Source organism: Megascapheus bottae, chromosome 10, assembly GCF_031878675.1.
Source record: "Megascapheus bottae isolate mThoBot1 chromosome 10, mThoBot2.hap1, whole genome shotgun sequence".
In the NCBI taxonomy this organism is placed as follows: domain Eukaryota; kingdom Metazoa; phylum Chordata; class Mammalia; order Rodentia; family Geomyidae; genus Megascapheus; species Megascapheus bottae.
In genome coordinates, this window is record NC_143518.1 from 2,615,681 (window position 1) to 2,642,276 (window position 26,596).

The following is a 26,596-nucleotide window of genomic DNA, read 5'->3' on the forward strand; positions in this document are numbered from 1 at the left end:
ATAGAGCTCTGAGGCAAGCCACTTTCCATCCAATGTGGGCCTTTCAAAGAGCCTGCAGGACTACTCGTGTCGACAGATCACATCCTGCAAGAAGGAGTGAGGCTCCCCAAAGCTTTCAGTGGGGGCTCAGCTCCTGCCGAGTGTAAAGACCTCTGTGTGTTCATATTCATTTCAGAGGAAATTAAAAAAAATCCTTGGGAATAAATGTTAAACAAGTCTTCCCGCTGCTGCCTTTTCTGCCTGAGCACATGAAGCTGAGGTGGCAAAATGTGAGACGGGTGGCAGATGGCAGTCTGGGTGTTGCACTCGATTAGACCCTGCCTTGAGGAGTCCTGACTGTTTCTTTTGATTTCTAAAGAAGAGCAAAAAGGGAATGTTTGCACAGTGCCCCTCACCCCCTGCATCCTGCCAGCAGGGTGAAGATGACCCTACCTAAACTTTCACAAATGTAAGTGAGCTGTGGGAGATCACAGAACAGTTCACCGGAACAGGACAGCCTGTGTTCAAACCACAATGGAAGCATTGTGGTGGCCTGCAAAGCCCAAGTTCCTGTCCTGAATTTGGAAAGCCAGAATAAGTCACATCAATACACCATTTCAATATGCCCAAGGTTTGTGCCATGTGAGGTAGCCACAGCAGGGAGACTGAACTGAGCTGAAGAAGAGGGTGGCAAGATGAGTTTGATCAGGAAGAGCCACTGTGCATAGGGGAAAATGGATTGGATTCCTGTCCAAGAACAAATGGTGCCCTTAAGCTTATAGGCCAAAATCTATCTGTGGCTGTTGAATCTTATGGATAAAAAGAAACAAACAAAAATATCTCAGAACCAGGTGTCAGTAAGCTCATGCCTATCATCTTAGCTTCCCAGAAGGCTGAGATCTGAGGACTGCAGTTCAAAGCCAGCCCAGCAAGAAAAGTCTGTGAGGCTTTATGTACAACTAACCAGCAAAAAGTTCAAAGTGAAGGTGTCACTCAAATGGTAGAATGACAGACTTGAGAAAAAAAAAAAAAAAAAGCTAATGCCAGTCTGGATACAAAAACAAATTAATTCATCAAAATTAAAACACTGGGTCCAGAACTGGAAAAATCCTTTCTGTTTCTTGAAAGAGTAAAATAGAAATGACAGCCTAGGGAGGCCTCTAACTGCACAGAGAAGGCAACACCGGAAATGTGTTCACAGAGAAAGCCAACAACACTGCCATGAGAGATTTGTTTTCTTCAATTCAGTTCTGTAGAATACTATGCTATAGGATTTAGAGTACTCAGTCCCCAAGTTCCTGGGCACCTGAGTGGCTGAGGTGAGCGTCTCTCCGGGAGTTACCTTCAGCCTAAGGACATGCACCCATTGCCATACATCTTTCTTTCCCACATTACACCATGATCCACGAGCTCAGTGTGCAGAATAAGGGACTGCTTCCCTTCTCAAAGCAGGACAATTCAGAAACACATTTCTAGCTCCAGACCTGGGGGAAAAAATTCATCCTTAGCCCAGTCTTACTCACCTGACTCCCCAGTTCCTCAGTGCCCCCCACAACACACACACACCCCAATTCTATTCCAGAATCAGATTCTCAGAGAACCTACCAACAGGAGCTCCAGGTCTGTGTATTTTCGATCCTGACTTCTGTGTTGAGCCCTGGGCTCCTATGCAGTTGTCTCCTCAACATCTCCATGTCATGTCATACAGGCATCTCAACCTAAAAGCTTAGTGCCCATTCCCACAGACTGCCTCTCCAGTCCCTTGTTTAAGTTCCCTTGCTCCTGTTTATCCAGTTGCTCTCTTGGAAAACCTGAATGCCTCACCTTGCTCACCTGCTGTTGGTGATGTATTCTTTGTGCATTTCTTCTGTATCTCCACCATCTGGTCACATCACTTCATTCTGGGCTGGAGTATGGTGGCTCCTGGCCTCCTCCATGTCTCCCACTCTCCCTTTTTAGTGTCATGGGTGGGAGTGGGGAAGTGGGGAGACTCAAAGCAGAAAAAGTCTAAAGGCTTGCTTTGTTGCTATAGGTTGTGGGGCTTGCACTCAGGGCCTGGGTACTGTCCCTGAGCTCTTTCTGCACAAAGCTAATGCTCTACCACTGAGCCAGTTGGTTTTCTAGTGGGTAATTGGAGATGAGTCTCATGACTTTCCTGCTCAGGCTGGCTTCGAACTGGGATTCCCAGATATCAGCCTCCTGAGTAGCTGGGATTATAGGCATGAGCTACTGGAAGTCTTGCTTATTTTATTATTTCAGTTTATCCAGTTATTTTGTTAACAGATAGTTGGATTCCTTAGATCAAAGCCCAGAAAGTACAATGGATATACAAGTCTCAGTTCAAGGGGTAATCAGAATGTTGACAGACTCTTACCCATTCTCCCAGAGATAATTTTTATCCATTCTGCCTTTCTTTCTCCATTTGCCTTTGGACTGTCTTTTAGAGACAATGTCTTGCAATTACATCCAAGCTGATCTAAAACTTACATTCCTCCTGCCTCAGCCTTCTAAGTAGCTAGGATTATAGGCATGTACTACTGTGTCCCTCATTCCATGTCACCCTTTTACACTACTAGTAGGAAAGTATGCATGTTTTGCTGTGCTTCCCTTTTTTAATTTATCTAAGTGGAATTGCAATGCATTCATGGCATAGAGCTGATCTTTTCACATGCTAGGTCAAAACACACTTTTGGCTTTTATGAGTTTTATGGTAGATGCTCAGTTATTATTACATTCTAGGAATTACACATATTTTTCAGAGACATTTAGTGTTTTAGAAATTAGAAGCCCTTTAGACTGGCACAGTATTCAGCTAGCTGCAGACCACACCACCCTCGGCTGTGTTATGCCACCTGCCTCCCATTGTCCACAATATATTTCCATTTCCTGTTCCCATAGGTGCTAGTGATTGCACTGCTTTCCTTTCAGCCCCAGCTATAGTAAAAACTCCTTCCTTTTCTTGTCATCTTTTTTTTTTTTTTTTTTTTTTTTTGCTTTTCAGGGCAGGTGCTGGGGCTTGAACTTGCAGTGGCCTATGTTGTTGTCTCTGAGATTTTTTGGTTCAGTACTAGCATTTGCACCACAGCTTTACTTCCAGCTTTTTGATGGTTAATTGGAGATAAGAGTCTCACAGATTCTTCTGCTTCTGCTGGCTTCGAACCTCAGATCTCAGCATTTTCAGTAACTAGGATTAAGACATGGACCACCTGCACCTAGCAGGTTCCATCAGTACCCTTCATGCCTTGGCATGGTACATGGCAGGCTTCAAGACAGAGCTGTCTGTGTTCCACATTAGGCCTTCCTCTTTCCTCTGTGACACCTATCTAATGCCTGAATGCCTTTAGGATTCACATGCCCTCATTCACACCTTGGGTTTGGCATCAGAAACACATGATTTTCCAGCATCCCTTCCTTCTCCTTTACTACATTTACAAATATTGTAGTGATCACATTTTGTCAGTTTTAAAATTCACATATCTTTCTTGTTTTTTTTTGTTGTTGTTGTTGGTCATGGGACTTGAATTCTGGGCCTGGGTGTTGTCTCTGAGCTCTTCAGCCCAAGGCTACCACCCTACCCCTTGAGGCCACAGCGTCACTTCTGGTTTTCTGGGAATTGGAGATAAGAGTCTCCCAGACTTTAGTGCCAAGGTTGGCTTTGAACTGCAATCCTCAGATCTCAGCCTCCTGAATAGCGAGGATTACATGCAGGTTTATTTTTTGATTGTCATATCCAATGAAGTAGATATTCAGCAACATTATTCTTTCTTTTTTTTTTCCTATAAAAAGATTTTAGATCTCTTGGCACCAATGGAAGTGTTCAGTAACTCTACAGGACAGCTTAGAAATAAGACATGTCTGCTTTTGTGGAAAATGTTCTCTTTCCTTTAAATGATAGGGCTCAGTTTCATTTAGTAGAATTAAATTTATTTATAAGTACAACAAAGAGCCATCTTCAAAGTAGAATACAGAGTGTAGGTGTTGCTACCTTTTAGCTGGAAACATTTAAAATTTGTTTGTGAGTTTCTTGGAAAAGAGAATAGCAAATAGTTTCATTTCAACCATCTCTGTCTTTACTTCCTACATACCCATTTGTGTCATTTTACTAAATCCTCAAGCTTTATATTATCTGTTATCTTCTGTAACTCAGATCTCACGTATCCTGGATTATTATAAACACTTAGAGATCTAAATAGAAATTTTTCTTTAGTGCAGTTTGTCAGTGGTCATTAAATTTATAAAAATGCATTCGTTTGCTGGTGCTAATAGCTCATGCTCTAGGGACTCAGGATGCTGAGATCTGAGGAGTATAGATTGAAGCCATTCTGGGCAAGAAAGTCCATGAGACAGCAATCTTCAATGACTGAAAAAAAAAAAAAAGCCAGAAATGGAGTTGGGGCTCAAGAGATAGAGCACTAACCTTGAGTCAAAAAAGCTCAGAGTCAGTGCCTATGCCATGAGTTCAAGCCTTATGACCAATGCGTGTGTACGCGCATGCAGGCGAGCACACACACACACACACACACCATGAATTCATTGGCTTACAAATTTTTGTGCTGCCATATAAAAATTATATGACTTTATAACTTTAAAACATTAAGTAATTAAGTAACTTTGCAGAAGCATAGAAGTCTGAATCTATCCTCTGTGTTGTAATTTTTCTCATAGGCACTGTGTACTACTTCCAGCAGTGAGGCTTCTAGCTAGTCTTCCTGCTCCATGTGCATGGGTGATAGATACATTCTGAAATCTTCTCATTCTTTCCCCCAAACTTGTCTGGTTCCTTCTAGATTTGTCACAGAAGTACTGAGCAAGGCTCCATCCTGACAAATGCTGCTGGTTTTATTTTTTATAAAAAATGGACCAAATATCCTTCTTTATATTTCAATGCCTGTTCAAAAAAGTAACAATTCATAGGCAAGTAAAATATCCAAACTAGCCAGATGTTTGGTGGCTCATACCTTCAATCCTAGCTACATGGGAGTCTCAGATCTGAGGATCACAACTAGAAGCCAGCCAGCCAGGAAAATCTGTGAGATTTTTTTTTCTTCTGTGTAGACAATGGGTCTTGAACTCAGGGCCTGGGTGCTGTCCTGGAACTCTTGCTCAAGGCTAGCGTTCTACCACTTTGAGTCACAGCTTCACTTCCAGTGTTTAGGTGATTAATTGGAGACAACAATTTCCCAGCCTTTTCTGCCCAGGCCAGCTTTGAACCACAGTTCTCAGATCTCATCCTTCTGGGTGGCTAGTACCTGGTGTCCATGAAATTCTTATCACCAGTTAACTTCCAGAAAACTGGAAGTGGAGCTGTGGTAGAATGCTAGCCTTAACCAGAAAAGTTCAAGGACATTGCCTGGGCCCTGAATTCAACTCCATACCTGACAAAAGAGTATAAAATATCTACATATTTCATATCTATTATACATATCTGCTTCAGAAGTTCAAATGATCTGTAAGTAGTAGACAGACAATTTAAACATATATACAAAATAAACTTGTACAGGTTAAGAGGTACATATATAAATATGTATGCATATCTATATAAACACATAGGATTTGGTGTATTGATACACACACACACACATACACACTGCTGCATTCTCTGGAAAATATCCTTTTTACTTTTAAAACAGAAAGGCTGGATAAGTGGGACTGCATTAAACTGCAGAGCTTCTGTAGGGCAAAGGACATAGCTAGCAAATTAAATAGGAAGCCTACAGAATGGGAGAAGATCTTCACTAACCATACAACAGACAAAGGCCTCATATCTAAAATATATCAACAGCTCAAAAAATTGAATCACTCCAAAACTAATCTCCAAAGTAACAACCATCCCCATTAAAAGATGGGCCAAAGACATAAAGAGAGCCTTCTCTGAAGAAGAAACAAAAAGGGCCTATAGACACATGAAGAAATGCTCCACATCGCTGGTCATAAAAGAAATGCAAATCAAAACAACTCTAAAATTCCACCTCACTCCAGTTAGAATGGTCAGGATCAAGAAAACTAATAACAGCAGATGCTGGAGGGGATGTGGCCAGGAGGGATCACAGCTACACTGTTGGTGGGAGTGCAAACTCGTTCAACCACTATGGAAAGCAGTATGGCAGTTCCTCAAAAGACTAAACATAGAGCTCCCCTATGACCCAGCAATTCCACTACTTGGCATTTACCCAACCATCCAGAAACAAGGGCATGCTAAATCCATTAGCACAATGATGTTCATTGCAGCACTACTTACCATAGCAAAGATATGGAACAAACCTAGATGTCCTTCAGTTGATGAGTGGATCAACAAGATGTGGTATTTATACACAATGGAATTCTATGCTGCTGTCAGAAAGAACGACATTGCCCCATTTGTAAGGAAATGGAAAGACTTAGAAAAAATCATATTAAGTGAAGTAAGCCAGACTCAAAGGAACGTAGGCCCAATAGTCTCCCTCATTTGTCACAATCAGTAGAAACCTTGGGCTCTCCTAGCAGAGATTTACAATAGGACAAAATGTAGAGACATTAGGCCAAACAGTACAACACTAAATGTAAGGACCTCCAGGATAAGGAAACAAAAGCCATATAATGAGTGACTGTTGTGTTATCTCTCATCTCTTTTGCCATCCCTTTGTTATCTCATATTGTTACAGTATTTCACCTTGTTATCTGATATATTTTATATGTGCTTAATTGGTTATTTGAAATTGGATAGGGAAGGGGGGAAATCAAGATAAGCAGGGGGAGGGTGGGAGGGAAATGTGGACCATGTCATGAGAAAGGGTATCAATGTTTGTGAAGTAATGCACCTTCTATCTGGTGAATATAATGTAACCCTTCTATTAATCACAATAAAAATTATTTTAAAAACAGAGCTTGGAAGCAGAGATGGTATACATATGTGGTCAGGAACCAAATTTTCTGTAAGTCATAAAGCAAAAGCCTCCAGCCTAGATGTATCCTTAATTAAATATGTGCCTTAATACAACTTATTGTACCTTCTTGGGATTCAGTTTCTGTCTGCTTTTCTTTCCTTTTCCCTGTGTTCCTTCCTTCCTTCCTTATTCCTCCTCTTTACTCTCTTTCTTTCCTTCTTTCTTTGTCAGGGGCTCACAATGTATTCCAGGCTGATCTCAAACTCTAGGTTCTCCTGTTTCAGCAACCCCCATACAAGGATTATAGATATGTACCATCATACCTAGCTTTGATTTGTCATTGCTAAACAGGAAGGGTAGTGTTAGATAAGTGATTCTCAACCCTGGTTTTACTTGAGCAGCACTTGGTGAATCTGAAAGAATGTAGATGCACAGGACTCATTGTGTTAAAAGGTCTGGGCTTGGTACTGCAAGCACTCATCCTGGGCCTGACAATCACAGCAGCCACCACACACAGTGATGAAGGAAGCAGAGACTAGACTGGGGAGATGGGTGGTTGCAGTGTGGGTAGAGAAGTAACAAGAAACAACTTTTGGAGGAGGAAAATCGAATTTATGTGAGCTATCTTCCTTTTTTTTAAGTTCTTACCATGCAAATACTATTTATGAAGTATTCTCTGACCATTCCACAGGTATGGTACAAGGTATGGGAAAGCCTTTTTTAATCCTTTCTGCTTGAAACAACCTGTGTCTGTTTCCTAGGCTGTCATTTATTTATTTATTTATTTGGATTTTTAAGGCACTCTGAAGTCTAGCCTCTCTAGTCCTTACTTCCAAAGTGTCCAGAAACTTGTGCCTCTGGACGGGCCAGTGTCCCTTACTCTCTACCAATCTTTCATCTTTCCTTTATCCTTTCAACCAGCCCCTCTGTGCAGACACCCTCCCCTAGTCCCTGTAAATCTTCCCTCTCTGGGAAGCCTTCCTGAGCCCTTGCCTCCCCTGTCAGAACTCCTGGCCAGCAGAGAGCTATGCAGAGACTCATTACGTAGCCTTATATCTCAAGTCAAAGTTAACTCTGAAGGCAAAGATCACATAAGAACAATCCTGCTTTCATGGTAGTTGTTTAACAAATGGGTGAAGGATGTATTATTAGTTTGTTCGTTTGTAATAAAGTTGCTCTTACAGGCTGGTAACTCTATGACAAAGTGCTTCCATTGTACCCCAAAAGAAATTATAATGCATCCATTTTAAATCCAGAAAAAATGGAAATGCCAGTATGTAGATTTTCAAAAACTTCGTATGTGTGATTATGTATCCTTGTGCATATGGTAACACTGATGTTTTCATCATTGTTGTTCTAGTAAATGTCCCTTCCACGGTCATGGAAGCCATGTGCCGACAGGATGCCCTGCAGCCTTTCAGTAAGAGCGGTAAACTGCCCTCGGTCACTCCGCAGCGCTCGGTCGTCTTCCCGCAGACACCATGCAGTAGGAGCTTCTCCCTCCTAGACAAGTCGGGACCCATGGAATCAGGATTTAACCAGATCAGCGTGAAAAACCAGCGGGTCCTGGCTAGCCCCACCTCCACGAGCCAGTTGCACTCGGAGTTCAGCGACTGGCATCTCTGGAAATGCGGCCAGTGCTTCAAGACGTTCACCCAGCGAATCCTCCTCCAGATGCACGTGTGCACGCAGAACCCAGACAGGTAACTCTGCCCCACAGCCATCTCAGTGAGATTGCCTGCTGTTGCTGCTGCTGCTGCTTACCAACTTTAACCACCAAAAAGTGGAGTGTGGCTCAAGTGAGTGAGAGCCTGTGAGATAAAGCTAAGGGACAATGCTCACATCTTGAGTTCAAACCATAGTACTAGCATGTATACACACACACACACACACACACACACACACACACACACACACGAGCAAAAATAGAAAGACCATTTGTGAATATCATAGGTGGGAAATGAGGTTAGGACAATTATAATCCTCTCTGTCTTCCAAAGATAATATAGCTGGCTGTTTCTGGGCTGTCACAGCCATTTCAGAGTTCACCTCCAGTGTGCTGTGGGTATGAACTTAATTAAGTACTAAGAGGTAATGAATTGGAATTTTTTGCTTAGTACTATTTTTCTTCAGAGCATACAAACCCATAAATCCTAGGAAGCTGTCAAAAGGGAATACCCACTCTGCTAGTGATGTGGAGGAAAACAGATGCCACTTACTCAATAAACTAATATCCACACAGAAGAAAAATGTTGACTAGATACCTCAGAGTCAAAGTTGGTTTGAAAGTTTGTCAATAAAGAATTTTATGGCCATGAACTGAGGATGAAATTTAGCTGAACAAGTGAATTAAAATTTCAGGTACTCTGACGAGTGGCACAGTAGATATAATGGAACTATTATTTATGAATCAAAACTGGTTTATTCGACAGTCTGGATCGCTGGGAGCACCAAAGACAAAAATCAAATTAATTCAATATGAAAGGATTGCTTGGGTTTTATCTCTTCGTCATGTCCTGTGAAAACTTGATTAAAACTGAAATACCTCGGAATAGCATTGAAAATGAACTTTGAATAGGAAAACAGAAAATACTTTTTAGAACTAAGATTGGAGACTCAGAAACAGATTTCTTGAATTTCTTTTTTGACTTTCCCACTGAATTATCTTAATTAAGGCAAGCCGATTAGCCCTCTTTGTCTAATGATATGTACTCCACAGGTTTTTGTTTTTGTTTGCTGGATCTCAGGGCCTGAGTGCTTTCCCTTAGCTTTTTGGCTCAGGGAATGCTGTTCTACCACAGCTCTACTTCTGGCTTTTTAAAGTTAATTGGAGATAAAAGTCTCATGGACTATCCTGTCTGGACTGGCTTCATAGCATGATCTACAGATCTCAGCCTCCTGAGTAGCTGGGATTACAGATGCACAGCTACATCAGTCTCTTCCCTTCCAGCTTTGCAGGATGTGAGTGTGGCTAGAAAATCCAAGCAAGAACAGACAGGATGAGGACAGGAGAGGATAGAAATATTCCAAGATAATAGATTTAAGGTTATTTCACATATTTACAGGCATATGTGTTTTCTTATTAGTCCTGTTCTAGAAATAACTTGTAGCCTCAAGCATTACGATAGCTATTTAATTTTGAAAAATTTGGGGCTGATAAAGGAGCTGTGTCTTGGCGAAAGTAAGAATAGACTTATGTACCTGGTCCTATATAAGTGGTACAGCAAAGCTTGAAATTCATGTCCTGGAGCAGGAGTGTGGCCTAATGGTAAAGTGACTGCCTAGCATGCACACACACACACACACACACACAAAACCTTACTTACTCCTTCTAACAACCCTACTATGTGCTGTGTTTATATCATTCTCCATTGTTTTCTTTTCCTTTCCTTTTTTGCCAGTCTGGGCCTTGATCTCAGGGCCTGAGCACTGTCCTTGGGCTTTTTCATGGCTAGAGCTCTACCACTTGAGCCATAGCACCATTTCTGGCTTTTTTATTTTTTCATCACTTCTTCTCATTTCCTTTTACATGCATAATTAGATGTTAGCATATTGTACTGGAATAGCTGGTTTTAGTTCTGGAATTTACAATGTTCTCTCTGTACCAGAAAGTTTGGCAGTAAGTGGAAAGGTGCACTCTACAGCTACTATGATTAAAATGCATTTAGAAAAAGGTAAGGAAAGCCTTCAATTATAATGGATGTGTGTGTGTGTGTGTGTGTGTGTGTGTGTGTGTGTGTGTGTGTGTGTGTGTGAGAGAGAGAGAGAGAGAGAGAGAGAGAGAGAGAGAGAGAGAGAGTGTTCCAATACTAGGGCTTTTAACACAGGGCCTGAGCACTGTCACTCAAGGCTAGTGCTCTACCACTTGAGCCACAATGCTACTTCTGGCTTTTTGATGATTAATTGGAGCTAAGAGTCTCAAGGGTCTTCTAGCCTGGGCTGGCTTTGAACTTTGGGCCTTAGATTTCAGCCTTCTAAGTATCTAGGATTATAGGAGTGAGCCACTGATGCCCAACCATAGTGAGGTTTTTTTTTTTTTCATAAAAAGTGTCTTTATAATGTTTACCTCTCTACTTTTTGAAGAAGTGTACCTTTAGCATTCTGGGAATACTTTCCATTTTTGTTTAAATATCATTATTCATAATTGGATGTGATATAGGAAGTCCCAAGAGAAAATCCGTAATAGCTTCTTAGAAGTTCACAACCTTCAAGCTGGGTACTGGTAGCTCACACCTGTAATCCTAGTTACTCAGGAGGCTGAGATTTGAGGATCATGGTTCAAAGCTAACCCAGTCCAGAAAGTCTGTGAGACTCTTCTCTCCAATTAACCCCCAGAAAACTGGAAGTGGCCCTGAGGCTCAAGTGGTAGAATGATAGCCTCGAACTGAAGAGTTCAGGGACTATGGAGTTCAAGTCCCATAACTGACAAAAAAAAAAAAAGAAGAAGAAGAAAAAGAAGAAGTAGTTAACAATCTTCTGTGTCTGCCAATTTCTTTCCAAGTGTGAAAGTTTTTTGCTTTCCAGGCTTCAGTCGTCTGCACTTGGCTTTGCATTTCTGTTGCTTCCCTGAATTTTCTCCTCCATAGAGCTAACGTGTTCCTTTGTGCACAGGCAGTGGTGACTTAGGTAGGCCCCTTAGAAGCTTGAGATTTATACCTGAGCAGCAGACGTGGAGAGGATGTAATCCCAATGGAAGAACTTCTGCCCTGAAAATTTTCATGCCATGAAAAGCAAATCAAGAATTTAAAAAAATTAAGAATTTTAGGGCTGGAAATTTGGGCTAGTGGTAGAATGCTTGCCTAGCAGGCATGAAGACCAGGGTTCAATTCCTTGGCACCACATACACAGAAAAATCCAGAAGTAGTGTTGTGGCTCAAGAGGTAGCTTTGAGGAAAGCACAAGGATAGTGCTCAGGCCCTGAGTTCATGCCCCAGGACTGGCAAAAAAAACAATTAAGAATTTTAAACCAAGCCACACTTAATTTTGTTACATGTTTCATCCTTCCTATGTGTATACCAAGTCCATTTCCAACTCAGATCAAACGGACTGCACATTTCACGGCTATAGTCCTTGGCAGAGGAGCTGCCAGAGACAGAGAATGCCAGGGAATGTATGAAATTGTCTCACAATTTTCTTTCTGCTTCAAAGTTTACCAACATTGAGATGCTAACTAAATCTGAACATAGGTTGTCTTTTTTCAGCTTATTTTTTAATTGAGTGTGGAACACTTTCTAGTTTTTCATGAAGATTGATTTTCCTGTGTTGCAAATAGTCGCAAGAGACTAATTGAAATTAAGTAACAATACTTCAGTTTCTTGGTTGCACTAACCATGCTTCAAGACTGAACTGTGCTGTGTGGCTAGTGGCTGTATTCTGGGTCATTCGGTCCATCATTGGACAGTGATTGCCAGAGGTCTCAGTTACCTATGGTTGTGAGATGTGGTCCCTTGGGCTTGTTTTGAGAGCAATGAAATGCTCTTCATGCTTTATGAGTTAAAGTCCATTAGAAAGGAAGTTCCTAAAGGCAGTGATGAGAGACCCTGGAAGAGGTAGAGCTAAATGCAACACCCTAGATGTCAATCCTGACAGCTTGTTTGGTGGTTTAGCAGGACTGCCTGGCTACTGGTGTACCCTTGATCTGAGAGCAGTCCTCTCTAGGGAAAGCCATGCCATCTGAGCCCATAGCTTCAGAAGGTTACATGTAGAACAGTGACAGGAAAGGCACCCCTGCCTGATAGGCAGACCTAGAATATGGCAGATATGGTACCCTACACAGCCTCCCATCAATGTGATTGTCAGTTCTTATGTGTGTTTCTAGTGTGCTACATCAAAAGGAGGCAGAACTTTGGAGTTAAGATTGACTTTACACAAAACTTCAATGAATCAAACCATATATACATATATATATATAGAGAGAGAGAGAGAGAGAGAAAGAGAGAGAGAGAGAGAGAGAGAGAGAGAGAGAGAGAGAGAGAGAGAGAGAGAGAGAGAGAGAGAGCACGCCATATTTTGAGATTAGTGGAAAATGTTGGCTGATTAATGGCAACTAAATCTGTGTCCCTTAGATACTGTGACTTGAGATATAGGCTGCATAGATTGAAATTTCCTATCTCCACTTGTCCCCCCTAAAAGTTACAATACCTGCCATTCCCAAGACATAAGTCATATTTTCTAAGCCCCGCTGAAGACCTGGTTCTGTCTTGAATGCATTTCTGTATTCTTAGGATAAACTGTAGTCATACAATCAATTATAAAATTACCTTCTGATCATTTTTAGTTCATTTTTAAAGGAGTTTCGGAAAACACAGAACAAAAGTGTAGAGGAATTTTGTCTACTGATTGTACAACTTCAGTACTTTCTGATGGCTGATTTTCTGTAAGCATCTAGACTCAGAGAGACTTTAGTGGAGGCAAGAACTCACCGAAGTTGTCAAGTCTAAACAAAATCAAGTTCTGCAAAAGTGAATATGTCCAAATGATCCCAAACCTTATATTTCAATGTACCTAAAAATAAGGGGATATAGTTTTGCTTTTAGAACTTGAGAAAAAAATAAGCTTTGCTCCTATGTTTTGGTTTAGATTTTCTTGTTGCTTGAAATTTTCAACATTTTACCAATCCATAAAAAGTGTCTATATTCCCGTGGATGTGGATGTTTGTGTGCACACATGCATATCATACCCAGAGAGACATAGAAAACGTTGTGGCTGAGGAGCTGGCCAAAACACACCATGTAAGATGGAGACTGTGTTGGTGATGCAGTGTCTTGAAAGTGTGTGTTGGATAGAATCTCAGGCCAAGCACAGGTGGCCTGCACAAAAGCAGGAGCCAGGCATGATGGGATACTAGAGTACATCTAGATCAGTCTAAACCCCTTTCCAGACAGAAGAGAAGCAGAGGTCAGGGGAGTTGACTGACTTGTCCACATCCAACAGCTCCCTCCCTCTTTGGCTCCCCCTCCCCACTTGTTCTAGGCTCTTCTGTTTAGCCATGCTGAATTCTATAAGACTTAAAAAAAAACCTGTGCCACCAAAGTCACTGGATCCCTAGCAAAGTCTTTATGCTGATACTAGATAGAAAGTTGTTTTAGAATCCTATTCAGCATCCTTGCTGTTAACTTGATGAAAATTCTACGTCAGCCTCTGTGATTATTTCTGTCTTCCTGTGTATAAATCTTTACCACTGTGACAATTAACATAAAAAGGATGGATTGACTTCTGACTATGGAAAATAAATCACCCCAACTTTTGACAGAAAAGTTAGAAAAAAGAGAGAAGATTAATTGGTTTTATTTAGTGGCTTATTGTTTATAGTGATAGCTATTAAAAATAGATAACCAGAGGCTAATAAATGTTAATGGTCCTTTCACTATTAGAAAAATCAATTGTCAGTAGATATAGCATATATTAATATGTTATTTTGTTTGTAGTAGTCACTAGCATTTAGAAATTTCTCCCTGTGAGAATTACTTTTTATGGAATCTTGGAAAGTTAACATTACTACCAAAAACATATTTAGCAAGAGGACATTTTCTCTACATACAATTCCAAGAGCTTTCAAGGCATTATTATAATTGTAATAAAATGCATGTGTAATTTGTCAAGACTGATAAACTCCTTACCAATGACTCTTCTATATTTTTTGAAACTTGTTGGGGAGCAGTTAGATAGATTTCTAAATGTAAGTAATTAAAATTGTATAGTATTGAGTTATTGACTAATGCTGGACTATTAATCAAGCTAAAAAATTCTACAATCAGTGTTCAGTGTGCTGAAGCCTAGTAAAATAATAGTATTTGTGTTCAGCGAGGCAAGTAGCCACAATTAAGCACTTCACTTGACAAATGAGAGGGCACACTTTATTTTGCATTTAATTGAATTGTTGTACATGTGTGTTCACCATTGTCTACAAACCCTTCATTTTGGTTGCTCGTTATTGGCGCTTATGCATTTGTTAATGGTAGAGCAATTAAGTCTGCTTTCCACCGTTGCCTTTCTCAGTTCAGCCAGCAGCATCAGCGCCACAAACCAAGGCTTGGTGAATGCTGTTAAGACCCCTCATGACAGATTATTAATTCTCCCAACAAAAATTTTGATAAACAAATTAGAGCCCTGTCAAAGGATGATATGAAATAGCTTTGGATAGGGAAAACTCCTCAGGTTTTCTATCACTCACTGCAGTCTGCTTAAGTAAGCAGAAGAAACTTAGGTAGGGAAAAGGATTTTAATTTATTTTATGAAAACCGAGAATTGATTTACTTCTTATGAGCTGCAGAGAATGTGGCCTGATAATCTTGCTAATTGTCAGGTTTTGTCAGGACTTCTTTCCATTTGCTTCTTCGTCACAGCCATCTTTCTGCATTCTCAGTGACATCTGTCATTTCTGGGCTGCTACCCATCCTTCTTTTGGCCACCAGGTTCGACTGAGGAGATGAAATTCAGAAAGCAGACTTAATGGATAAATATTTGGGTGGGGGGAGGCATTGTAGAAAATAGAAGCCAGAATTTCTTTATTCTTTCTATTTTGGGTATCGGGCCTCATATTTTTTTTTCTTTTTTGCCAGTCCTGGGCTTGGGCTCAGGGCCTGAGCACTGTCCTTGGACTTTCTCAAGGATTAGCACTCTACCACTTGAGCCTCAGCACCACTTCCAGCTTTTTTCAATGTATGTGGTACCAAGGAATCGAACCTGGGTCTTTGTGCATGCTAGGCAAGCACTCTACCACTAGGCCAAACTCTTGGCCCCCCGGGCCTCATATTTTTACTCAGCTTTCTTGCTAACAACTGGAGCTCTACTACTTGAGCCAGCCTACAGTTGTTTTGCTGATTATTTGGGGACAGAACACTGGTCAGGCTGGCTTTGAACCGCAGTTGGATCTTAGCCTCCTGCATAGCTAGGATTATAAATGAGCTATTGTCGATAAAACCTGTGTTCATCTGTGTTGTGTCAGCAGTTGTGCTTTGAGTGGACCCCAGTTTACTATTTACAAAAAATGTAAGCAACACCCCCACTTGTCTGCATGTTTGCCAGACACCCTGAGACCACCTCTGTATCAACAGCTTATGAAAACCTCTGAGGACAGTTTATCCTCAGTTGTCTGAACTGACAGATAACAACAACTGCTTTTCTTATCCCAGAGGATTACTACACAGATTAAACTAGATAATTGATTTGAAAGCATTTTGGAAAGTTAAGAATGCCATGGAAACGTAAGAGACAATTACATGTTTTCCCTAGTAACATTTGGCTTAATTAAGCCTGTGTTTTGAAAGCTTATAAAAAATATACTGATATTTGCCTGTGGAAGATAAAGACAAGAAAGCAGAAATTCTTGAAATGTCATAATTCACACTGGAAGGGAATATTCATTTGGGAAATGATATGTCTCAGCAGCTCTGAATTGTGTTCCTGTGGCAGTCCCACAGCCAAAGCTCCCTGATCTTGTTATCTGATATATTTGTATTTGGTTATTTGAAATTGGATAGGGAAGGGGGGAAAACCAAGATGGGGGTAGGGGGAGGGTAATGGGGACCAAGACATGTGAAAGGGTATCAATGTATGTGAATTAATGCACCTTCTATCTGGCAAATGTCATGTAACCCTTTTATTAATTACAATAAAAAATATTTTTAAAAAAAGAAAATAGGGCTTGGAATGTGGCACAGTGGTAGAATGTTTGCCTAGCATGCATGAAGCCCTGGGTTCAATTCCTTGCTACCACATATACAGAAAAAGCCAGGTGAGTTGCTGTGGCTCAAGTGGTAGAGTGTTAGCCCTGAGCAAACAGCAGCTCAAGGACAGTGCCCAGGCTGGCTCTTGTGGCTCATACTGGTAAATCCTCAATACTCAGGAGGCTGAGATCTAAGGACTGCAGTTCAAAGCTAGCCCAGGCAGAAAAATCCATGAGACTCTGGTTTCCAGTTAACCAGCAAAAATCCAGAAGTGAAGCTGTGGCTCAAATGGTAAAGCACCATCTCTGAGTGAAAAAGCGAAAGGACAGAACCCAAGCCCAGAATTCAAGCCACAGTACTCCCTTCCACTCACACACAAAAGTGAGAAAATGTCCTCAAAATGTTTTGGCCCTGTACCTTGTGCTGCCAACAGACCCCGAAACCTAGAAAGCATTGATCAGGTCTCTTGTTTGTTTGTTTCAGACCCTACCAATGTGGCCACTGCTCTCAGTCCTTTTCCCAACCTTCCGAACTGAGGAACCACGTGGTCACTCACTCCAGTGACCGGCCTTTCAAGTGTGGCTACTGCGGTCGTGCCTTTGCTGGGGCCACCACACTCAACAACCACATCCGAACCCACACTGGAGAGAAGCCCTTCAAGTAAGTAGTGGGCTTGTTGTCTGAGCCTTTCCCGAGAGCCTTGCAGAGGTGTTGGGACAGCAGAGTTCAGCTTGGCTACATGGTGGAGAAGGTCATGCTGGGTAGGTCAGTGTCCAGGCTGCAAAAGGATTTCTTGGCTTAGTGCCTGACATTTGGAAAATGAAATCTGGAGACTTACAAGTTTTGCAATCCTGGGCATGAGACGATCTTTTGGAGTGTTTTTCTCAATAATAAAAGAAGGAGATAGGAGTAAATAATTTTCCTCTTCTTTCAGTTCCCGAGCATGTGTGCATCTACATTTTGTCTAGGAGTCACACAGAGCCCTTAGAACCACGAGAAGGTGGCCATGTGTTTAGGACATGTGAATAATCCTCCTCTCAAAAGTTGAGGCCTTCAGGATGCTGGAAAACTGCTTCCAGCAGTTAATACGTGGAAGAGTTAGAACACATTATTATTGTACTGTGTGTTTTAGACTTCAGAATGGCTGTATTAGCTCAGTGCCCATGGCACATGCCTGTAATCTTAACACCTCAGGAGGCTGAGATCTGAGGACTGTGCTTTGAAATCAGTTCAGGCAAGAAAGTTCTGAGCTGTTTGTTTCCCGTGAACAGCAACAACAAAAACTAGAAGTGGAGCTGTGGCTCAAATGATAGAGGGCTAACCTTGAGCAAAAAAGTTTAAGCCTCAGGAAAAAAAAAGTTTAAGCCTCAGTACTGGTACTAAAATAAAATTTAAAAAAACAGAATAGTTACCATGGTGATAAATAAAAATAAGACCAAACACAAACACATGACACACTGATTTTTTTTGAGGATTCAAGAGATATGGGAAAAGGTAAAAATGAATTTTCAAGTTACTGGCAAAGTAAGGGCACCTGAGAAATGGAATGAGTGTCTTTCAAGATTTAGCCCCATCATTAAAACAGTGAACAGCTAACTCATGTGCTCTGGCTTACCTGTTCACCTATTTGTTTGTTCATTAATTCCTTCATTCCTTCAATTATATATGTTCATTTATTCAGCACATATCCACAGAGCATCTACGTTCACATTAGACCCCTTTCTAAGCTCAAGAGATACAAAAGTGAATTGGACCCAGCTCCCTCTCACCCCAGTAACAGAGAAATGGAGCAATCAATGCTAGGTGGAAGATGGTGTATTTATGATATGTTTTGAAGAATGAATAGGAGTCTTCCGGACATACAGGGGGAAAGAAATGGTCTGAGAACTCAAATAGCATGTGAAAAAGTCTGGGGACAATATATAGTGGAGTCGGTATATATGACAAAGCATCTTTTGCTGTCTGTGTTTTTGAATAATTTTACATCTCTCTTTACTCATATTGGCTTTCTCTGTTGGAGAAGGTAAATTGAAGTAGATAGATGTACCGTCTTTAATTACCTTGGGAGGGCAAAAAATCAAGGAAGAGAGGAAGCGATTGGCATAGTAGGAGGTGATTGCTCAGGTCTGAGCTGATTAGCCTTTCTAGGTTCTTATGGCCCCTGACTCTGGACCTGTTGCTAGAGGACAGGTGGGTGGTGCAAGCACCGCATTCCTCCTCACGACAGCAACAGTGTAGAGTAGCATCCAACAGCAGCAGAAACTCACAAAGAGCCACCATCTTTGCTCAGTCCTTGCTTCTCTTCCAGAATACTTCAATTGATGCCATTAATGCTAAAGTAGTGGTAGCGTTTGTCTGTGCCCATAGTTGCCGCTTATTAATTGCATAAAGACCTCTGGCCAAGGAGACAGCTTGGTATCTAAAATCAGGTCTACAATGTACCAGCCAAGCTACACCTCTGGGAGACTGTAGTCACCCCAAAAGTTCTCTTACCAACCCCAGGGTCTAGCGGGCTTGCCCCATTCTCAGTTGTCATCACTCGAAAGCCTGCCCTGGCAGGTTCACAGATGTGGCTTCCCCCTGATCTAGAGGCAAAAGCAAACAATGGTCTACTTTATACATCTCTGAGATAGAGAGCTATTGAAAAACTGAGGTATGGGATAACTGACGTTCTCCTGGTGTCATATATTAGAGAGGGCTGGCTGCCAGACAGCACTGTGCCAAGACTCACATTGATTTTTATCTTGTTGCTGTGTAAATAGATTTTAGTAATTAATTGAAGAGGTTTCGGGGTCAAAATGGGAAATAGATTTCTATTAATGTTAAGGTGTTACTTATGTGTAACCTTGTTGATGCCAATCAATTTTTTCCTTTAACTTCCTGTTTTTGTCATGTTTCCAATAGAGTTGCCATCTTAATTTTAATTCATCAACTTAATATTTGAAGGATTTAGTGATTGTATTTCCTCCTTTCCAACAGTAGGTTTTGCGATGATGCCTAATTTATTCTGGGAAAAAAATAAACTAAGGAAAAATAAAGAGAAGATTGGGTGCTGGTAGTTCACGTCTATAGTCTTAACTACTCTAGAGGCTGAGATCTGTGGATTGAAGTTTGAAGACAAACGGGGCAGAAAAATCTGATACTCTTATCTCCACTCAGCCAGAAAAAAGCTGGAATTGCAGGTAGAAGCTCAGCTTTGAGTAAAAAAAAGAAAAGCCAAGCAAGAGTGTGAGGCTAGAGTGTAGGTTCAAGCCTCAGTTCTAACTCAATAGAAATGACACCACTCGTCTGTGTGCATGATCTAGTTCCTTTGACTCCTGCTCCTACCAAATAGCCACAGGCTGTAATATTTTAGGTTCTTTAAAAAATAATTATCAAATATATAGTGCCAGGGAGAGCTGAGTGTGTACTTACTTTGCAAGTGCAAGATTTAAACATCTTCTAGGAAATGGAAAGTTAGATCCTTTAGTATATACAACTAGGTCTTTCAGGATTGAAGTGTCCCAAGGGGATTTGGGGACTCTTCCAACCATAGCTCATGCCTGTCTAACCCGTGGGCCTTTGTAAATATTATGAAGATACCCTTTTACAAGCTTATAAAACAAACATTCAGAAAAACTTTGGTTGCAGATTAGTCAATAAAAATGGTTTCTTCACAACAGATACTTTTACTACTTCAACTAATGGGTATTGGCTTAAACAATGTTGTAGAGGAGGTGCATCTTGTAAAGATACACAACCTTAAACTATATGCCTGGGGCAGCTTCCAAAAGAGATGGCCCCAAATGACTCAGTCTCCAAATTCTCTCTCTCTCTCCCTCTCTCTTTCTCCTTCTCTCTCTCTTTACTTCCCTTTCTCTCTCCCTCCCTCTCCCTCTCCCTCTGTCTCTGTCTCTCTCTCTGTCTCTGTCTCTGTCTCTCTCTCTGTCTCTGTCTCTGTCTCTCTCTCTCTGTCTCTCTCTGTCTCTCTCTGTCTCTCTCTCTCTCTCTCTCTCTCACACACACACACACACACACACACACACACACACACACACACACACACACACTGGCATTTCCAAGACCTTTACAGAATCCTCAAAATAAGTGAAGCCTGGACCTGCTGCATCATGGGAAGGCCTCTCCACATTCTCGAATCTTCTGCTGAGAAGTGAGGTTTGAAGGCAGCTCCAGATTACCAACACCCAGACAAGTTGGAGATTTGGCAGTAAGGGGCTAGAATGCATTCCAGGCTCTCCCCTCACGATCTGATTCACTGGAATCCCACTAAAAGAACTCATGTCCCAAGATGTAGGGAGCTCCCAGAGCTGTTGACAGCTGTAAATGTACATTTTCTAAGATGAAGGAGCACATAGGGCCTGTGGATGAGAGATTATACTGGAAATCTTAGCTCACCATCTCTTCTGTGGGACTGAAAGTTGTGGAGTGAGAGGAGGAAAAGCAAAGCACGGTTTCATGTAACAGCAGTGGCCCAGTGCTCTGGTGCTGGGAGAAAGGGAGGGACAAGAGTCTCCCAGTGGCTGACTAGCAGTCTCTCTGGGTTTCAAATAGACCACTCTTCCATGCCTGAAAGGACTTGTGTGAACCAGGCTGAGCTAAGCTGGAAGCCATATAAGCAGAATAGGATATTCTCTAAAAAGTCTTCTGTATCCTTTGGAAAAGCAAAGAGATAGAGAAAAAACTAGTTTTTTGTCTCAGAAAGGGATTTTAGTGCTCTCTCTCTCTCTCTCTCTCTCTCTCTCTCTTTCTCTCTCTCTATATATATATCCATATATATATATATATATGGATATTCTGAAGGATGTCAAGTTTTTTTTATTAAAATAGCTTATTAACATTGATTTTTTTACATCATTCTTCAAATGTCATGTTGAACAAACAAGTATTCGAGAAGGGAATCTCTATATTCAATCACTGGCACATACATTTTAAAACATAATTAAAATTAAAGCATGTCCAATATTTGAATAAGATCTAAACCAGATCAAAGATAGTCTCAAAAGTGAATCAGTAAGTATACATTGTGATTATGATATGCGCAACACCTGGTATGATTTGGCCCCATTCTGGATGTGTTTTGGACATATTATAGATGCCTGAAAGTTGCTTGCAGGTTTACTTTTAACTGTTGTTAAGCTCCAGCACATACAATTCTGTCATCACAGCAAGTTAAGAAAGATCTTAAACTGAAAGGGGAAATTAGGTCTAATTCAGACTCTCCTACCTGTAGAAAGTGAAGAACACATGTTCTGCTGAAATATTTTGGAAGCTTTTCTACTTGTATGCCTCCCAGCTGTTTCCTTCAAGGCCCTGATGTCCGCATTGGTGCTAAGGGATGGATGATGACACAGTGTAAAAGAATATGTCTTCCCTCCCAGATCTTTTCTGCTTCAGCCACAGCCCAGGTAGTCCAGGCATAATCATAAATGTCCAATCCCTGTCAGGCCTGAGATTATAATTTAGGGTTAACTCAATCCTGACTCAGCTTAATTCCAGCCCCTATTTCCTAGAACCAAAGTACTTGAGCTAGTCTTTTCTGATGAGTTCTGTGATGCTGTTATTTTATTTTTAGATTTCTCTAAAACTTAAGATACTGAATAGAACTTTTGTTTTTCATTGTACATAAAAAAGTAAAATCCAGGAACTAGTGACTCATGTGGATCCTAGCTACTCAAAAGGTTGAAATATGAGGATTGAGATTTGAAGCCAGAGTGTGCAGGAAAGTCTTTGAGACTCTTACCACCAATAAACCACCAAAAATCCAGATGTAGAACTGTAGTTCAATTACTAGAGTGCCAGCCTTAAAGGGAAAACCGAAGAGTCAACGCCCAGTCTTTAAGTTCAAGCCCCAGTACTGACATACGTGTACAAACACACACACACACACACACACACACACACACACACACACACACACAGAGTGGTTTTATATTTTGTTGTCTTTACTTTCTCAGGCAAATGCCTGAGAAAAATGTAACCCTCCTCTGAGTATCTCCATGCACTGCTGTTTAAATATATCATACAGACATGTGCTTTTGCCTTACATGGAGCACTAAGCCTGCTATTTATGAATTGCTCACATTCTAATATCCAAGATCAGAAGGGTAGAAGTCTGGCCCAGGTAAATTGTTTTTCCTCACAACTGTTCAAATTCCTTTGCTCTCTTTGAAATTGATTCTAGAGCTTCAAATTAAAAAAAATGGGAGGGGGGAGGAATATAATAATTTGAAAGTTTGTCAAGTAGTGAAAGGTAGTATATCCTGACACACTAATCCAGTAACTAATCCGTTTCCTAATAAACAATCAGCAGCTCACTAACGTGTCATCAACACTCAGGAGCTCCAGAGCCCGGATGAGCGGCCCGCCGATGTTAATGAATACACCAAAAATCATTAGCTGATCAATACTTCTGAGTTATTTTCATTGAGCTGATAGGTCTGATACATTAAAGCTGACATTATACATTTGTCAAGATCACAGTGCAGTTTTTAACAGTGGAACGGGCCGCTAAAAATATTCCCTGAAAGACAATCAAAGAAGCACAACTTTTTCACCCTGACATACTCAACGTGAGAAAGAGAAGGAACCTGGAAAATTCTTCAATGTAGGCAAGCTCGAGTCTTGCAGCATCCCCAAACATACATGGACTCCCATATGTCTATAGATGATTGTGTGTGTGGTGTGATGGGCCACTCTCTTAAACATTGCTAAAGAGGAGAAAGAGGAAGGCTCACCAAATCACAAGACATGTGGCATGTCATTGGTCACAGAGTGAGTGGAGGAATTTCTCATGTTGGCTGTGCTTGCTGTCCTTGTAGTGGGGGTGCTGAGATTGCAGTAGCTTTATTTTATGTGAGTTCTCAAATAGCTTTCCCTTCAAAGCTTTGAAGAGAGAATATTAAGGGAACAATGGCAGAAGTTTTGGGGTGGTCCCAGGTGCTGGGCTGGTGCCCATGGAGCCCAGAGAAGTACAGTGATGATGAATGTTGAAAAGGTCTTTGGATGTTGGGGTGTCCTATAGGAGTAAGAGCAATAACTCAACAATGCAAAGCTTTCTTCTGCAGAGGGCTGCTGCTTACAGGAAGCCATGCAAGCCATTGTACTAGACAGAAACTCCTCTCAGGTTTTATCCCTAACGTGTTACTGACATTTGGTGTGATTGGTCAGAACTTAGGTTCACAATCTTGCATGATTATCTAGTTTGAAAAGCGTTAAAAGCTTAGTTGAGCCATCAACCCAAACCAGGACATTTGGTAGCATTATGAGAAAAAACAGTTCTTACTCAGTTCTGCCACTTGAGTCATGCCTCCGGCCCCAGGAAAACAATTTTCATAACAGGATGTGGTTTAACTAAAACAGCTTCTTGTACGAGAGTGACTACTGTTAAAATGGCGATTCTTATGTCAAGCAACTGTGTTGACAGAAAAAAATTTAACTCTTCCACTGTGTGTGCCCAGCTTGCTGCCATCATTCATCTGTGTGGTGAGTGCGTGTGCACAATGCATTTAGTGACAGACAATCAGCCAGACGTAACCACCCTAAAAAAGTGGAGCACCACTAGATTGCATATTGTATGTGTGTATATGTGCGTGCGTGCGTGCGTGCGTGTGTGTGTGTGTGTGTGTATTAGTGCCATCTGGGGCCCCAGAAGTGTCCCTTTTTCAGTCTTTCTCTATGCCTGTGTGTATACAGAAAAAGTATATGTATGTGTGCATACATATAAACAGATGGAAAATGTGAGAAAATCTATCTATTTATCTATTTATGTAAATACACAAGGCAAGCACGTACACACAGAGTAGCCATTTGGGAGACAGGGATGGCGTGGGGTCTCTAGATTACAATCTTCCCTATTTTCCTCCTTGTGTAAGTGAAGGAGAGGAGAATTTCTTGAAGCTTGAAGCCCTTCCTCCCTTCAGGCACAGGGGTCTTCATAACACGCCTGGTACATTATCGCTATGGTACTTCCTATGGAAGCCAATGTCTTAAACTACCCAAACATCCATCCTTTCTGGCTTTTCTGAGTTATCCACTACCCCTCACTCCTCATCACAAACTCTTGTTTTGTAAATTGTTTTTACCATCCATTTGGTTGGGTTGTGTCACTAAATGAGATTTTGTGGAGAAAACAAAACAAAAAAAAGCAGCCACCCGTGCCCACTCCACTTCTAACAGTGACTGAAAACTAATGCTTTACTTCCAATAGTTTTGTTTCCAAAATTCCCTCCTTTTTTTTGGTGGTTGTGCTGAGGGGAGTCGAATTCTAGGTTTGAAATTAGCAGCAGGCGAAATTCTATTTGTCATCCATTTCTCTTTGGGGTTACAGAGCAGAAAACTGCAGACAAGCTGCTTCTTTGATGGCTCACTCCTAAAAATCTCTTTTTGTTCTTTATCTATTTGAACTGACAGTGATCAGAGCTGCAGCAGGACAGGGCTCTCTGGAGAAATCACCTTCCTCCTGCTTATTGACAGATTCCTCTGTTCTGCATCAGACCCGGCTTTGTCCCATTTCAGGCATCCAGGCCTTGGAAGGAGCCACCATTAAACCTCTTGAGCCGGTAAAATCTGAAGCCACTTTGGAGTGTCTGTTCTGATTAGGCAGGATGAGAGGAAGACCACCGCTCTGCAGACCCCCGCTCCCTGGTCTCAATTTTCTCTCTTGCCTCCACCAGGTGCGAGAGGTGTGAAAGGAGCTTCACGCAGGCCACCCAGCTGAGCCGACACCAACGGATGCCCAATGAGTGCAAGCCAATAACCGAGAGCCCAGAATCAATCGAAGTGGATTAACTGATTGACTGGTTGGAATTAAACTGCAAGGAAAGTCATGATTAAATGTCACGGACACTTAAGCAAAACCAAAGATTTCCTCTGAGCAACTTTCAATCAGTCCCAGAAAACCAAAAGCAGTAATAAAATAAGTAAGATGTTAAGAGATATTGATCCTGGCGTGAAAGTCAGACCAGGAAAGAGATTATTTATTTATGACTAGGGATGAGACTGATTTCAGTGGACCGATAACCTGAGGTGGCTACAATTTCCAGTGCCACCATGTATTTGCTTTGTTTCTAAAAAGCTTTTTTTAAAAAAACAAAACAAAACAAAAAACCCAGACTGTTATTTAATACCAAAGGGAGGAATCTAATGAGTTCTTCTGCCCACAGTTGTGACTGAGAATGCACAGAGACTTGATTCTCACTGCACCTTTGTATCATAGCATGTTTCGAGGGGACCCATTAGAGGGCCTTCCTCCTGCTGTCTCAGCCAGGCCTGAAGGTGACCACTGAGAGGTGACCATGGAAGAGCCTGGGAGAGCCATCTGTGGGCCCAGAAGTGGCTGCTTTCCGTCGTCCCTTTTCTCGTGCACTTTCCCGTGGCTCTTTCCCCCCGCAGCCTGGTATTCATGCAGGATACCCTGGAAAAGGAAGGAAATTATTTCAGTTTCAAAAGGCAAAGAAAAACAAACAAAAGAGGAACTTCTTTATCCTGCCAGGATGTCAAAAACATTACAAATGTACGGAGCTTCCTAATACAGTATATTGTTCCAACGCAGCTAGTTGAGAGGGAAAAAAATGTTCTCAAAATGAAAACAGAAATAAAGTTCTTTGGTGTGAGGCTGAAGAGAAGGTATTAGGCTTCAAGTAATTCTTTTTATATATATATATAAAAAGTTGTTTCTGAATGAATATAGTCCTGAGCTGTTGTCCAGGGTCTGGCTCGTGGCACAGTGGCTCCTTCATGCAGGGACAGCCCGGGAGACCCCTTTCCACTGCCTGCAACTGGGCAGAAATACTTGTGCAAAACTTGGTGAAAATGGATAAGCAAAATAGACAGAGGAGCCACAGGAAGGGCTGGGATTCCAGCATATGGCCCAGGAACAGCTACTTTTATTAATAGGAATTACCTTTTCTTTCTGGAGATTGATTAATCAAAAGGGAGAGAATTATGTACCCAGTTGCACTATTCTTTGATCGAGTTTCACTTCAGCTGGCCTTTTGGTGGTTCAGCCATGGTGCTCAATAACATTGGATCTTGTCCGCTGGAAATGATCAGCTTTGGGGAGGAAAGATGGCTCACACAGTTCTTAAT

The 26,596-nt window shown here is 41.4% G+C and overlaps 1 protein-coding gene across 1 annotated transcript in view; it reads left to right on the top strand.

Annotated features, from left to right (window-relative positions):
• The window catches only part of Prdm6 (PR/SET domain 6), a 110,870-nt gene extending 84,735 nt beyond the window's left edge, over positions 1-26,135 (top strand). Inside the window, exons 5-7 of the mRNA XM_090339686.1 lie at positions 8,203-8,545; positions 16,994-17,170; positions 25,183-26,135. Of these exons, the coding sequence (XP_090195812.1) occupies positions 8,203-8,545; positions 16,994-17,170; positions 25,183-25,297 (635 nt within the window). The 3' untranslated portion in view covers positions 25,298-26,135. The remainder of the gene's footprint in view (positions 1-8,202; positions 8,546-16,993; positions 17,171-25,182) is intronic.
• Positions 26,136-26,596: the final 461 nt, after the last annotated feature.